Genomic DNA, 14,829 nt, shown 5'->3' on the forward strand with positions numbered 1-14,829 from the left:
AGCAAGGGAAGTCCAGATTAAACTGCATTTATTTCAATAGAAGAGGCTTGATAGACAAGGGCGATGAACTCAAGGCATGGATGGGTACATGGGACTGGGATATTATAGCTATTACTGAAATATGGCTAAGGGAGGGACAGAACTGGCAGCTCAATGTTCCAGAGTCAATGTTCCAGAGTGCAGATGCTATAGGGAAAAGAAGAACAGGAGATTAAAAGAGGAAGCGAGTTGCATTTCTGATTCGGGAGAATGTTGTGGCAGTACTGAGAGGGATATTTCTGAAGGTTCATCGACTGAGTCTATATGGGTAGAATTGAGCAGTAAGAATGGGGAGATTTCTTTAATAGCATTGTACTACAGACCTCCAAATAGTCAGCAGGAAATTGAAGAGCAAATATGTTAGGAGATTACAGATACTTCCAAGAATAATAGGATGGTAATAGTAGGGGACACTAACTTTCCCAACACTGACTGGGACAGCCATGGTATCAGGGGCACGGATGGAGAGAAATTTGTTGAGTGTATTCAGGAGGAATTTCTCATTTAGTATGTGGATGGCCCGACAAGAGAGGGGGCAAAACTTTGGGATAGCTATGGAAAATGATAAGTCTGGATCAAAGGTTAAAATTCTAAATTGGGTCAAGGCCAATTTTGATGGTATTAGACAGGAACTTTCAAACGTTGATTGGAGGAGTCTTTTGGCAGGCAAAAGGATGGCTGGTAAGTGGAAGGCTTTCAAAAGTGTGTTAACCAGGGTTCAGGGTAAGCACGTTCCTCTTAGAGTGAAGGACAAGGCTGGTAGAAATAGGGAACCCTGGATGACTCAGAGATATTGAGACCCTGGTCAAGAAGAAGATGGAGGTATTAGACATGCATAGGCCGCAGGGATCAAGTGAATTCCATGAAGAGTTAAGAGAGAAATCAGGAGGGTAAAAAGGGGACACAATATTGCTTTGGCAGATGAGGCAGAGGAGAATGCAAAGAACTTCTACAATTCATAAAGGGTAAAAGAGTAACTAAGAAGAGAGTAGGGCCTCTTAAGGTCATCAATGTGGGGATCCACGAGAGATGGGTGAGATCCTAAATGAATATTTCTCATCAGTATTTACTATTGAGAAAGGCATGGCTCTGGAACAATTATTAGGATACGTAAAAACATAAAGGGCAAAAGGGTAAATAGGAAATAGATAGGAGACAGGGAGCTCAGACCATCCATGATGGATTAAAGTTGAAGTTGATGTAGCTTGGGTGGAGCTGGCATGGAGCATTGATAAATTGTTGTCCAAATTTGAAGACAGTTATGGTGAGCGAATAAAATGCACAAGCAATTTTACAGAAAAAAAATCAGAGGATGCACTCCTTAACATATTTTTGAATGCAGATCCAGGATGTCTACAGGATCAGCTGCAGGGCAGAAAGGTGATTTTGAATTTGGAGGTCAGCATAAAACGCAGAATCAGAAATATACTGCAGTCCAGTTGTGTGAAAGTCGGACTAGAAGTAGATTGTACCTGAAGCTGAAAATTCCAGTAATTCAGTCAAAGGGTTATAGGAACATAGGAATTAGGAGCAAGAGTAGGCAATTCAGCCCTTCAAGTCTTCCGCCATTTTATATGATCATGGCTGATCTCCGTTTTACCCTAACTCCGCTTACCTGCCTTTTCCCCATAGCCCTTTATCCTGTTCTTGATCAAATATTTATCTCTTCCTTGAATCAATCGATTGAGGAATCTACTGCACTCTGCAGCAGTGAGTTCCGTAGATTCACAACCCTCTGTGAGAAATAGCTTCTCCTTATCTCTGTCTTGAACCTTCTCCCACTTACTCTACAACTATGACCTCTTGTCTTACACTGTTCTAGAAGGGGAAACATTTGGTTAAATTTACTTTATCAATCCTGTTAAGTGTTTCATATACCTCAATCAAATTTCCCCTTGTTCTTCTGTATTCCAGCAAGTCCAAGCCCAAACTGCTCATCCACTCCTTATATGACAGCCCCTTTGGAATCAATCTAGTGAACCTCTTCTGAACCACCTCAAGTGCCACAACACCCATCCTCAAAGAAGATGGCCAAAATTGAACACAGTATGCCAAATGTGGTCTCACCAATGCCTTACACAATTGTAACAACACTTCTCTACTTTTATACTCTAGACCCTTTGCAGTAAATGCCAAGATTCCTTTTATCTTCCAGCAAATTTTGTCTAATTACACTCTATCCCTGCTTGTAGATCATTGATATAAATGTTAAATAATTGTGGTCTAAGAACTGAACCCTGCAGGACCCCACTAGTTACAATCGCCAACTGGAGAAGGACCAATTAATACCAACGCTTTCTATCAGTCAGCCAATCCTCAATCAAAGCCACTAATCTACCCCCAACTGCTTGGGATATTAAACTCCCATTTGTAGTAAATTTGTAGTTTCGAATAAAATACATCCACTATTCAAGCCACATAAATTTAAACACTGGAAGCATGGAGTTTGGGGAGAAAAGGCAAAACACAGTGGAGGATGGTCAAAGATAGAGGTGCACAGTTGAAGAGTTGCTTCAGGAGTTAGACTAAATAATTTTCCTAGATGATCACACTACCAAAGGAGCATTTTTTTCAATTTAGAAGCATATTGGTTGGCTGTCAGCATTGTATTTCTGAATATTATTAAGAATTTATGACCACTGTTTTGAGGTCATGGTTTATCCATCAGTCAAATGTATTAATTGCAGTGAATGTTAGACATACATCCATTTGTAATGGATTTTTGTTTAAAAATGCTTGTTTCTTTACTGAGCCAGTTTTGGACAGAGTTTGAATTAATGGACTGAAACGATTACTTTGCATTTTAACATTTAACTTAAATGGTCAATAAATTAACTAGATTAGTTTTATTTTAACCAGTTGTTAATATTTAAAGATCCTGTTGTCTCATATTAAACAGGCTTCCCATAACCAAATAGATTTATTATGATCATTTATGGGTGTGTTATCTGCAGGCAAAATTTAAATGATCCAACTCACATACTGAAGCTACTTTGATCCTATATTTGTAAAATATGTAAAATCACCAGCTCCAATACATCCCTCCCTGATGAGCTCATTGCAATTTACGCCCATCTTGAGCAAGAGGTCAGTGAGAGCATGCCCTCTACACTGGAAGCCCTGAATGAACTTGTATCTGGGGTCACCATTGCAGATGTCAGAGCACCTTTCTGAAAGGTGAACCCATGGAAAGTGATTGGCCCGGATGGGATACCCAGATGAGCACTTAGATCCAGAGTGGGTCAGCTGCTGTTTGCAGATATCTTCAACATCTCTTTACAACAATTTGAGGTCCCTATCTGCTTCAAGAAGACGACCATCATCCCGGTACCTAAGAAATACCAAGCAGCGTGCCTCAGTGACTATCGGCTAGTGGCTCTGACATCCATCATTATGAATTGCTTTGAAACGTTAGTCATGGCATAAGCCAATTCCAGCCTCTCGGACTACTTGGATCTATAACAGCTTGCCTACCGCTGCAACAGGTCCACAGCAGATGCCATCTCCCTGGCCATGCACTCAACCCTGGAATACCTAGATAACAAAGACACCTATGTCAGACTCCCAGCTATTAACGCCATTATTCCTAAGGAACTCCCCTCCAAACACCATGGCTTGGACATCAGCACCTCCCTCTGAGAAAGGATCTTGAACTTCCTAACTCACAGACCACAATCAGTAGAGATAGGCAACAACAGTTTCTCCACAGTCATCCTCAACGTCGATGCCCCAGAAGGCTGTGTTCTCAGCCCCCTACTGTACTCATTTTACACCTATGATTGCGTGGCCAAATTCTCTTCCAATTTGATTTTCAAGTTTGCTGACGACACCACCGTAGTGGATCGGATCGCAAGCAGTGATGAGACAGAGTACAGGAATGAGATAGAGAACCTGGTGAACTGTTGGGGCAACAGTAATTTCTCCCTCAATGTCAACAAAACAAAGGAGATTGTCATCAACTTCAGGAAGCGTAAAGCAGAACATACCCCTGTCTACATCAACGGGGAAGTAGGAAGGGTTGAGAGCTTCAAGTTTTTAGGTGTCCAGATCACCAACAGCCTGTCTTAGTTACCCATGTCGACACTATAGTCAAGAAAGCCCACCAACGCTTCTACTTTCTCAGAAGACTAAGGAAATTTGGCACATCAGCTACGACTCTCACCAATCTTTATAGATACAACCAGAAAGAATGCTTTCTATGGTGCATCACAGCTTGGTGAGTCTCCTGCTCAGCCCAGGAACGCAAGGAATTACAAAAGGTCGTGAATGTAGCCCAATCTATCACTCAAACCAGCATCCCATCCATTGACTGTCTACACTTCCCCCGTCTCACAAAGCAGCTAGCATAATTAAGGACCCCACACACCTCAGACAATCTCTCTTCCTCCACCTTTCATCGGGAAAAAGATACAAAACTCTGATGCCATGTACCAACCGACTCAAGAACAACTTCTCTGTTGCTGTCAGACTTTTGAATGGACTTGTGTTGCATTAAGTTGATCTTTCTCTACACTCTAGCTATGACTGTAACACTACATTCTCCACTCTCTCATTTCCTTCTTTATGAATGTTATGCTTTGTCTGCATGGCGTCTAAGAAACAATACTTTGTCACGTGTATTAGCATGCAGTGAAATAACAACTATTTCAGCAGAAATGTAATTAATATGACTAAACGTCAAAGCAAAAAGAGCACAACACAGATCTTTCAAAATTAATGGCTGACACACCAAATAACTTCACATCTGATTGTTTTCTCATACCTCCTCTAATATCATTACAAAGTTTTCACTCTGCAAAACTTTTGTCATTGTCATTTATAAGACAGAAGTCTAGAATAGCCAGGCCATCATCTGATTCCCAAAAGTTATAAGTAACCACAGAAATCATCATGTTGTTGGACTTTGTAAGGCGGTTATGTTTTAAAATGTCACCTTGAACCTAAGGTGAAACAAGATATTCTGGATGGCGGGGAAGAGGGAGGAGGTTGGTGTCCATACTAAACCACTGCCCAGAGGAAGGTTGTCATGAGCAAAGGAGCCTAAACTGAAAGCTTTTGAAAATCAAGTGACAATGTACACACATAAAAGCCTTTTGGAGAGAGGAAAAGAGAGACGAAAGCAGCTGCTGCTATGAAGAGGAGGAAAGAATAGATCCCCACCGATTGCTCCGTGTGCTGGCCCCTCCCCTGCCCCTTCCACCAATCATATCCCACCCCCCATCATAGCTCCACCCCCTTTCAGGCCCATCCCTTTGACGCCACCTGGCACAGTTATGGCACTGGTGGGCAGTGCCAGGGTGCCCTGTGGGCACCACCAACCTGGCACTGTCTTGCCCTGCCACCTACCACGCAGGGGCTTCAGTGGCCTCGATCCCCCTGATATGGTCATCATGTCTGGTCCCCATTGTTGGGGACATAATTGTTTCTCATCAGCAAGATATCTCGCCGACAAGGAGGAAGAGCCTGAGAGGCTGAAAACCGCAGTGCGAATACATTAATGATAACATTAATATTTGAATTGATGTTGGGCCCTTTATGAGCATGAAACCGATTGCACATGATAAACACAGCCAGGAAGATGGTTTTCAGCACAAGACCGGTTTGCACCCAGTGCCGGCTGGAAAGATCATATCCCTTATGTTTTCTGGATGCTGATGAGAGGACAGGTGTCTGTTAGAGGACGGACAGACAAGACTTTTGGAGATTTGTGGAATAGGGAGTTGCTGCTGTGGGCCTTGCTGGTGAAAGTTTGTTTTGGAATACTCAGGCTAAGTGGAAGAGTTCTCAAAAAAACGTTGGAAGATTCAACCTAGCATGGCAAGGAGAAGTGAGCCTGCAGGAAATGTCAGATTTAATCTTATTTATAGCTACATATCTAACAGAAATGCAATAGGAGCGATAAGGTGGTCTTCAGTTGCATTTATTAGTCAACATGAAAGTACTATTGTTTTTGCTACATGTATTTTGAAGTATTTGCAAGTTGCAAACCTTACTTCAACTTGCTGGTTTCCCATAATATTATAGTTGGGCGAGGGCTGAAATTGGTAGCCCTCCTGCCATTTGAAAGAAACTCACTGATGGGAAATTGAGCTTGTTAACAAATCATTTGACACGAACGTTTCGCTGCCCACATCATAATGCAGCTGGCAGGGGAAGGTGGGTGAGAGTTGGCAGGCTACTTTTTTATCATCTCTGATATTGCTGTCTTGACTCTGCAACCCCTTGTTCAGCAGCAGGTTTCCCATCTTACTGGACCTTATTGGTGCACATGTCCCTGGTTGGTTGCTCCTTCTCTTTCCCCTTTTCTACTTCCGTCTCACTAGAAGTGGTGTCTCCAACAAAATGAACAATTTCCAATAGGGGACAGCGATTAGAGCACAAATGCAAATAGTTTTCAACGTTGATTGGAGCAGTTTTTGGTCTCTTCCCTGATAAAATGCAGCTTAAAATATAATGATAAACAAAATTAACAACACTAGCTAAATCTTCAGCAATAGTCTCTTCTGCTAAAGTCAGCCACTGGCATTGCCAGCCTGTACTGGGGTAGGCCCAAGGGGGAGCCTCATGTGCTGGGCCTCATCGATTTGCGGCGGAGGGGAGCAGACACATAGCGATGGAATGCTGATGATGATTGGGGAGTTTCTGTCCAGAACTGACACTGTCAGATTCTCATAAGATTCTGTCCTCTCTCGCTGTCTCTCTGCCACTGTGGCTGTCCCTTTTCTGTAAATAGTGTCAAGGTGTTAAAAACTGGCACTCGGTAGTAGGTTTCTCTTTCAATTTCTTCCCTCTGGTAACCAGATCACATGGGGCGTTCTGAGCAGAAATGTTTAGTATGACCTTTTCAGAGCATTCTGTTGCACCTTAAGTTAAAGGAGTCATTTTAAAACATAACTGTTGTAAAATTCAGTGTTCCGAACAAAATATGGGCAGAACCAAGGTATGTATGTTCAAAGTTCAGATCATCGTAGAATCACTGCAGTGCAGAAGAAGGCCAATCGACATCGTGGTAAGATTGAGATATAAAGGAAAGATAGTGATATTTTTCTGGGTGCGAAGCTGGATTTGAGCTGTCTGAGTGCAGGAAAATCAGAAAATTAACAGGTCAGCACATGCCAGTAAATGAGCCAACTCAATTTTTTTCTCCCATGGCATACAAGGAGAATTTGCCGTAATAACATCATAGGTGTTGCAATTGCATTTGATTCTTATGGTCCATTCAGAATAATGTACAACTGTAATGCAATGCAAAGAGTCTAATATTAATGGCATGTCATTTGGGGGGAAATAAAGCTTGGACTGGATACAGTTTGTAGAGCTTAGAATGTACGTCATTTTGAAGCTCAGAATACATGGTCTGATTTCAAGTAATTGTATTTTTCATCTGCCAGCATAAAACCTTCACTGCAATTTTAAAAATATCAAACTCATTTTAATTTTTTTGGAAACAGCCTTAATTCTTGAGTTTAATGCTAAAACTGGGGGAAAGATACTTAAGTTCAGTTATGTCATAAGTAATGTTTTATGATTTTTAACTGTTTTATAAGGCAGGTTTAATTAAGGTACTTTCATTAACTGCCTTGCTATTTATGCAGCACTGTTTTTAGAATGTGCTATATCAAACTCAGATAATAGTGCAGATGAAAGTCGATTGAAACTTTTAATCACAAATGCATAGCATTGAATTCCTACAGTGCAGACGAGGCCATTCAGCCCATTGAGTCTGCACCGACCACAATCCCACCCAGGCCTAACCTCACATATTTATCTTGTTAATCCCCTGACACTAAAGTCAATTTAGCATGGCCAATCAACCTGACCCGCACAACTTTTGACTGTGGGAGGAAACCCACGCAGACATGGAGAGAATGTGCAAACTCCACACAGACAGTGACCTGAGGTCGGAATTGAACCCAAGTTGTTGGCACTGTGAGGAAGCAGTGCTAATCACTGTGCCACGTGCCGCCCTCGTATATATTAAGTGTTTGAGAACAACCTTAGTATTTGTAATGTATCTAACCTTGACAGAAACTGGCTTAATTTCTTCAGACAAAGATAACCTAGCAGATATAACATTGAGTGGCATGGTGGCACAGTGATTAACACTGCTGCCTCACAGTGCCATGGACCAGGGTTAGATTCCCAACTTTGGTCATTGTAGGTTTCCTCCAGGTCCTCCAGTTTCCTCCCGCAGTCTGAAAGATGTGCTGGTTAGGTGCATTCAACCATGCTAAATTCTTCCTCGGTATACCTGAACAGGTGCCAGAATTTGGCAAACAGGGAATTTTCAATGTACTTTCATTGCAGTATTAATAGAAGCCTACTTGTGACAGTAATAAATAAACTTAAACTTAATGTAAAGTTCTTTTCAAAATCATATTTTAAATTGTTTTGCTATTTTGACAGGGTGCAGGCAGTTCTTTCCACATCCTAGAACAAGAATTGGTTACCATGCAACAGATCCAGAAACGTTTTCCTAAATTCCAGTCAATACCCATTTACAATGATGAGGCTGATCCCTTGGTCGGCTGGTCAATTCCCAAGATTTGGAGAGCAGAAGTAACCTACGCTGCTATGGTTGTTAAGGTAAATAGAAAAGCCTGTTTTCCAGCTTGCTTCCATAACTCATTTACTGGTTTCTATGGGCATACACAGTAAAAAGCCTGACAACACCAGATTTTAGTCCAACCAATTTATTTGATAGTAAACGCACAAGCTTTCGGGTTAGTCCCTTCGTCAGGTGAATGGAGAGTTCTGGCCTCAGACAGAGCATATAAAGCACAGACTGTTTACAGATTACTGATTAGAATGCGAATCTTTACACTTAACCTGCTGTTCAAGTCTTGAAGTGGCCGACAATGTGAGTGGAAACGGATGAATGAACATCGCTCGACAATCACCAGGCAAGACTGTTCCCTTCCTGTTGGCGAACACTTCAGTGGTCACGGGCATTCAGCCTCTGACCTTCGGGTAAGCATTCTCCAAGATGGCCTTCACGACACACGACAGCGCAGAGTCGCTGAGCAGAGACTGATAGCACACATGAGGACGGTCTCAACAAGGATCTTGGGTTCATGTCGCACTATCTGTAACCCCCAACACTTGCCTGGGTTTGCAAAACCTCACTCACTGTACTGTCTGGAGACAATACACATCTCTTTAACCTGTGATCAGTGCTCCTTCCACTCACATTGTCGGCCACTTCAAGACTTGAACAGCAGGTTAGGTGTAAAGATTCGCATTCTAATCAGTAATCTGTAAACAGTCTGTTCTTTACATGCTCTGTCTGAGGCCAGAACTCTCCATTCACCTGACGAAGGGACTAACCCGAAAGCTTGTGCGTTTACTATCAAATAAATCGGTTGGACTAAAACCTGGTGTTGTCAGACTTTTTACTGTGTTTACCCCAGTCCAACGCCGGCACATCCACATCATGACTTCGATGGGCATAGTCATTCTACTTCAAAAATGTATTTCTAAAAGTTTGGTGGTTCACGAGCTAATACTGTACCTATCACAACAGATTGGATCTGGCTTCCATAATCCTTCTCATCACAAACTATGTAAGAATGATGAGTTCTGTCCCTCAGCAATGTACTGATGTAATGATAGAACAATATGAGAGACCGCTACAGGATGTGATTTTTTTCAATTGTACATGTTAACGATTCAGTTCCTGTTTGACTGAAGTGCATTCCTGAAAAGAGTGTGCTATTTTCAAACAGATTTATTCAAGTCCAGTTTCAATCAAAAATTACTGAACATCAGATAATTGTACATAGTGGGGGGCGATGCTGCTATCCCGCTGTGCTGCTTTTGTAGCCAGGAGACATCAGCGGCACTGATTCACGGGATTTGCACTGAGCGGCCGAGCCTTTGTGCATCTCCCAGCCTACGTTTCTTCGTGTCGACGGATTCACACCGAAAATCAGTGTAACGGCGATTTGCATTCATTAAAATACCTTAGCGGGTCCGCAACCAGAATCTCCACCTCCACTAGTCTCTTCCCCCCTCTCCAATGTGATGTCATGCTGGTGGGGTTTAAAACTGCACTATAATTTTGGGATCTGGCATGGCAACAGCCCCTGGAGTGCAGAGGAGATTGGAGGCTGGGCCTGGAAATTTTATGTTTGGTGTGGAGAAGTTCCTGGAGAGCTGGAATTGCTGTCCCCAGGCCCAGGAATATTCCATGTAGTCTCTGTGGGGTGGGGTGCTGCCCTTTACTGAGTGCTGGTCAGACTACTGTCTGCAGCCACAGTGATGTTACATTGTTTTGGCCTTTGGGTGTGGTGAGCGACTGTACTGAGTGTTGGGGTTATAGGGAGGGGACCAGGGTGGGGCGGTGAGGTGGGGAGGGGGGCACATCAATTCAGCATGTGGGCTCATCAATTCAGGCAGCCAGCATTCCTAGCAGGGGTGCTTAGGTTAACACTCATACTGCATGGACTCTGCAGTGAATGGAAATTGCTCTCGTGATAATTAGGAGTTGTCCCTGCTCCTTGTCTGTGACCTGCAACACATGCCTGGAAGGGAATGCTGTAGTTGCACTCAGGGCAATGGCTCAAGGGAGCACAATGGCTATACCTGCATACCAACCTGTATGCTGTCCCTACATGCCATATTTACGATACCAATGGCAGGCAACCTAATCAGGTGATGCATAGCATCTGTGTTCTGTTGTGCTGCTGGCATCCACAAGTGGGAGTACTGGCCTCACTGAAGGATGGGAAGTCAGGGGTTGATGGTTCTGGGAAAGTTGCAAGCAATGGCATGTGTCTATCAATCTCTCTCGCTAACGCCCACCAGGCCGATTTGATTTCAGTCTAATTTGTCTACAGCTGGCCATCATGGTGGCGAATAAGGAGGAGGTGGCAGCTTAGGCGGTAGAGGGAGTAGATAAGCCCCTCCAGAAGCAGGTAGTGGCAGGCCCTCAGGAAGGAGGGCAGGGGGCTACCGGTGATGCCCATGAGTTGGGAAGGCTTCATCTAGTTGGTGCCGTGCAATGTGAAGGCTGCTCCCAACACCCCTCCACCACACCCAGGAGACAGCCCCTCCCCCCACCTCCCCCCTACAACCCAAAGCTGGCCCTGCAACCCTTCCCCTTCCCCACCCCTCTCAGCTCATTCCTCCCCTTTGAGAAACAGTGGAACAGGTTAATGGGCCTTGGCTGGCTGTGGTAGCGAGTCTTTGGAAGGCTTGAGGATGACGACAACTTGTACACTGGGATCTAACACTTTCTCTATCAATCCCTTTTAGAATTTTATATACCTCAATCAGATCACCTCTCATCCTTCTAAACTCTAGTGAGTATAAGCCCAAAGTGTTTAATCTTTCCTCGTACATCAACCCTTTCATCCCCAGAATCAATCTGGTGAACTTCTTCTTTACTGCTTTCAATACCATCACATCCTTCCTCCAAATAAGAGACCAAAACTGGACACAATATCCCAGATGTGGTCGCACCATGCTGTACATAATTGCAACAAGACTTATCTACTTTCTACTTTTATACTCCAGGATTGTTAGTGACACAATTACAATGGATATGAAGGAAGCTGAGTGAGAAGTACTGGCTTCTGTTCCTACTGTGGGAGGCCACCATTTAATTGATCATGTTTCAGCTACAGGTTGAAGCCTATCTCCAAATTGGACAATTCCATTCGGCACAGGAAAATTATCTCAATTGGCTAACTCTGACCCAATCGTCCTGCAATGCCTCCAGGATGGTAAGGTTTGTCAGCAAACCAACACGCCAGTTAGCAGCAGAAATTTCAAGCCTACCTGCCTCTGGTCTCACCATCGCTTGGTCTCAATGTCCTGTCCATGGTTTCAGAAGACTTTGATAAGGTTCTGCTGCTGATCACATTAAAAACAATAATTTACTGGTTGAAATATTTATTGCATATGAAGTAGTTGACTGTTGGTTTAAAAAATAATTAGAGCTATTTAGTCTGACTCTGGGGAGTGTTAAGTGATGAATTATAGGGTTTTGTGAACGAACCTGATGTTTCTCATTTATATATATTGAAATATATATTGATCTGAGGTCTAACTCTAGTTGCAAGTAAGAAAGATAGAACAGTAAAAGTTTGTAATATGTGAAGATTTGCATTTGGAGAAATAAAGATTTGCATTTATATAGTGGCTTTCACGACCACCGGACAACTGAAAATGTGTCAAAGCCAGTACAGTACTGTTTTAATGTGGGAAACACGGCAATCAATTCACACACAGTAAACTCCCACAAACAGCAATGGAATAATGACCAGATAATCTGTTTTTGTAATGTCACTTTGGCAGATAAATATTGACATAAACACTAGAGATAATTGCCTACTCTTTGAAATAGTGCCGTAAGAGACCAAAACTGGACTTTTACATCCACCTAAGAGAGCAGAGGCAATCTTGTTTAACATCCAAAAGATGGCATCTCCGAGAATGAAAGCGGTCCTTCGGTATTGCACTGGAGTGTCATCCAAGATGTTTTTACTCAATCGTGGAGTAGGACTTGAACCCAGAATCTTTAGACTCGGAAGCAAACGTGCTACCTGCTGAGCCACGGCAGAAACATATTTGAATCAATTATAAAGTATTACAAATTAGATGAAATAATGTGCAACGCAAGCACCAAGTTATTGAATAGAATTATCACAGTCTGGCTCAGATAAGGACCTGGGAGTAATAGGAACCTCATTACTCTCCATGTCTAGACGGAGCGTTCAGACATTTTAAAAGTGTTAGCAAAATACAAGAAACAGAACAATGGAGCAATTATACTGAGGTTAAACTGAAGCTACACAATGTGCTGATAAGATTACACTTGCAGTAATTTTGAATTTCAAATTGGCACACTGCATAATAACTATACATTCATTAGAAATGTTAGTCCAAGTGTAAAATATATGATCTGTAAGGCATGGCCAAAGCTAGTTAAAAGAGATGTGGAAAGATTTTTCTGTTTTTCATTTGGAGTACATCTGTTCTCTGTGTGTGAAACAAGTGGAAATCTGTTCTACTTGCTTTCATCCACATTATTTATCACACTTCCAGGAGCATGCATTTGCTGTCTGAAAAAGATGAGAGCGTTTGATCTAATGCACTTGATGCAGGAGTGATATCTAAATATTTCCTACATTTTATTTGTGTTTTCCACTGAAAGAGACCTAAATATGAGGTCACCTACAGAAGGTAAGCCTTTGACTTCTCCAGGTAGCATGGTGCCACAACGATTAGCAGTGCTGCTTCATAGCGCCAAGGACCCGGGTTCAATTCCTTGCATGATTGTCTGTATGGAGTTTGCATGCACTCCCCATGTCTGCATGAGTTTCCTCCAGGTGCTCCGGTTTCCTCCCACACTCCAAAAATGTGCACGTGTGGTGGATTGGATGCAGTAAATTGACCCTTAGTGTCAGGGGGATTAGCAAAAGTAGGGTTATGGAGATAGGGCCTGGGAGGGACTGTTGTTGATGCGGGCTTGATGGGTTGAATGGTCTCGTTCTGCACTGTAGAGATTCTGTGATTCTAGGATTTGTGCCCACTCTTAGAATGGGGGATCTGAGAAACATTGAAATGATGGGCATGAACCTGATCTAAAAACGTTTCAAAATGATTAACCCACCCCTTCCCACCGTATATTCACACTCTATTGAAGTGACGCCGCATCAGTGCAGTTTGCAACAGTTCCACCCAGGCGTCAACCTGTCGTGGGAATGCCCCACTTATAAAGATGACTATAACTCCCAGGTGTGAGGAGAAGGGCAATAACGTTTGGATGTGGACATGCCGGCATTGGACTGGGGTAAACACAGTAAAAAGTCTGACAACATGAGGTTTAAGTCCAACTAATTTATTTGATAGTACACTCACTAGCTTTCGGGGTTTGTCCCTTCGTCAGGTGAATGGAGAGTTCTGGCCTCAGAGCGTATAAAGCACAGACAGTTTACAGATTACTGATTATACTCAATCAGTAATCTGTAAACTGTCCGTGCTTTATATGTTCTGTCTGAGGCCAGAACTCTCCATTCACCTGACGAAGGGACTAACCCCGAAAGCTAGTGACTGTACTATGAAATAAATCGGTTGGACTTAAACCTGGTGTTGTCAGATTTTTTACTGTAATAACGTTTGGCACTTCTTGGCACTGTAGATTCTCTACAGTGGTGAGGTCATTTGGCTCATTCAGTCTGCTCTGACTCTCTGGCAGAGCATCTCATCCAGGCCACCCTCTGATCCACCCACATAACCCCTCATATTTATCCCATAATACCCCTACTCTACACATCTTTGGACCCAAAGGGGCAATGTAACACGACTAATCAAACTAACCTGCTCGACTTTGGACTGTGGGGGAAATTGGAACCTGGAGAAAACCCATGCAGACACAGGGACCATGTGCAAACTCCACACAGTCACCCAAGGCCAGATTTGAACCCGGGTCCCTGGCACTGTGAGGCAGCAGCGCTAACACTATGCCACCGTGCTGCCCTATGCCAACCTACCAATGCCAACTTGTGTCAGTGGGTTGGCGGAGAATGTTGAGGTGGGTGCCAGCATTGACCGTGTGGATCAGGGGGAAGGGGTTCAATGTCTGGGGGAAGGCGGGTGGCAACAGTGCCCCTGGCTGGAGGGATGGAAGGGGTCTGCTGTTTGGGGGAATGGGAGGTGGTGTTGCTGCAGTTGACTGTTGGGTGGGGGAGCGGGCAAAAGATGGGGTCTAATGTTCTGGGGAACGGAGTGAGTGTACCAGCACATTGAGAGTGTGAGAAGGGGGTCAGATGTTCAGGGTGAAAG

The 14,829-nt window shown here is 43.3% G+C and overlaps 1 protein-coding gene across 3 annotated transcripts in view; it reads left to right on the plus strand.

The window, feature by feature from the left end:
- The window catches only part of idua (alpha-L-iduronidase), a 239,199-nt gene that overhangs the window by 153,632 nt on the left and 70,738 nt on the right, over positions 1–14,829 (plus strand). For all 3 annotated transcript variants that reach the window (XM_080193489.1, XM_080193490.1, XM_080193491.1), the window contains exon 7: positions 8,446–8,625. In XM_080193489.1, the coding sequence (XP_080049615.1) occupies positions 8,446–8,625 (180 nt within the window). The remainder of the gene's footprint in view (positions 1–8,445; positions 8,626–14,829) is intronic.

The sequence above is a fragment of the Carcharhinus amblyrhynchos genome, chromosome 1, assembly GCF_965287045.1.
Source record: "Carcharhinus amblyrhynchos chromosome 1, sCarAmb.v2.hapA, whole genome shotgun sequence".
NCBI classification, from domain to species: Eukaryota; Metazoa; Chordata; class Chondrichthyes; order Carcharhiniformes; family Carcharhinidae; genus Carcharhinus; species Carcharhinus amblyrhynchos.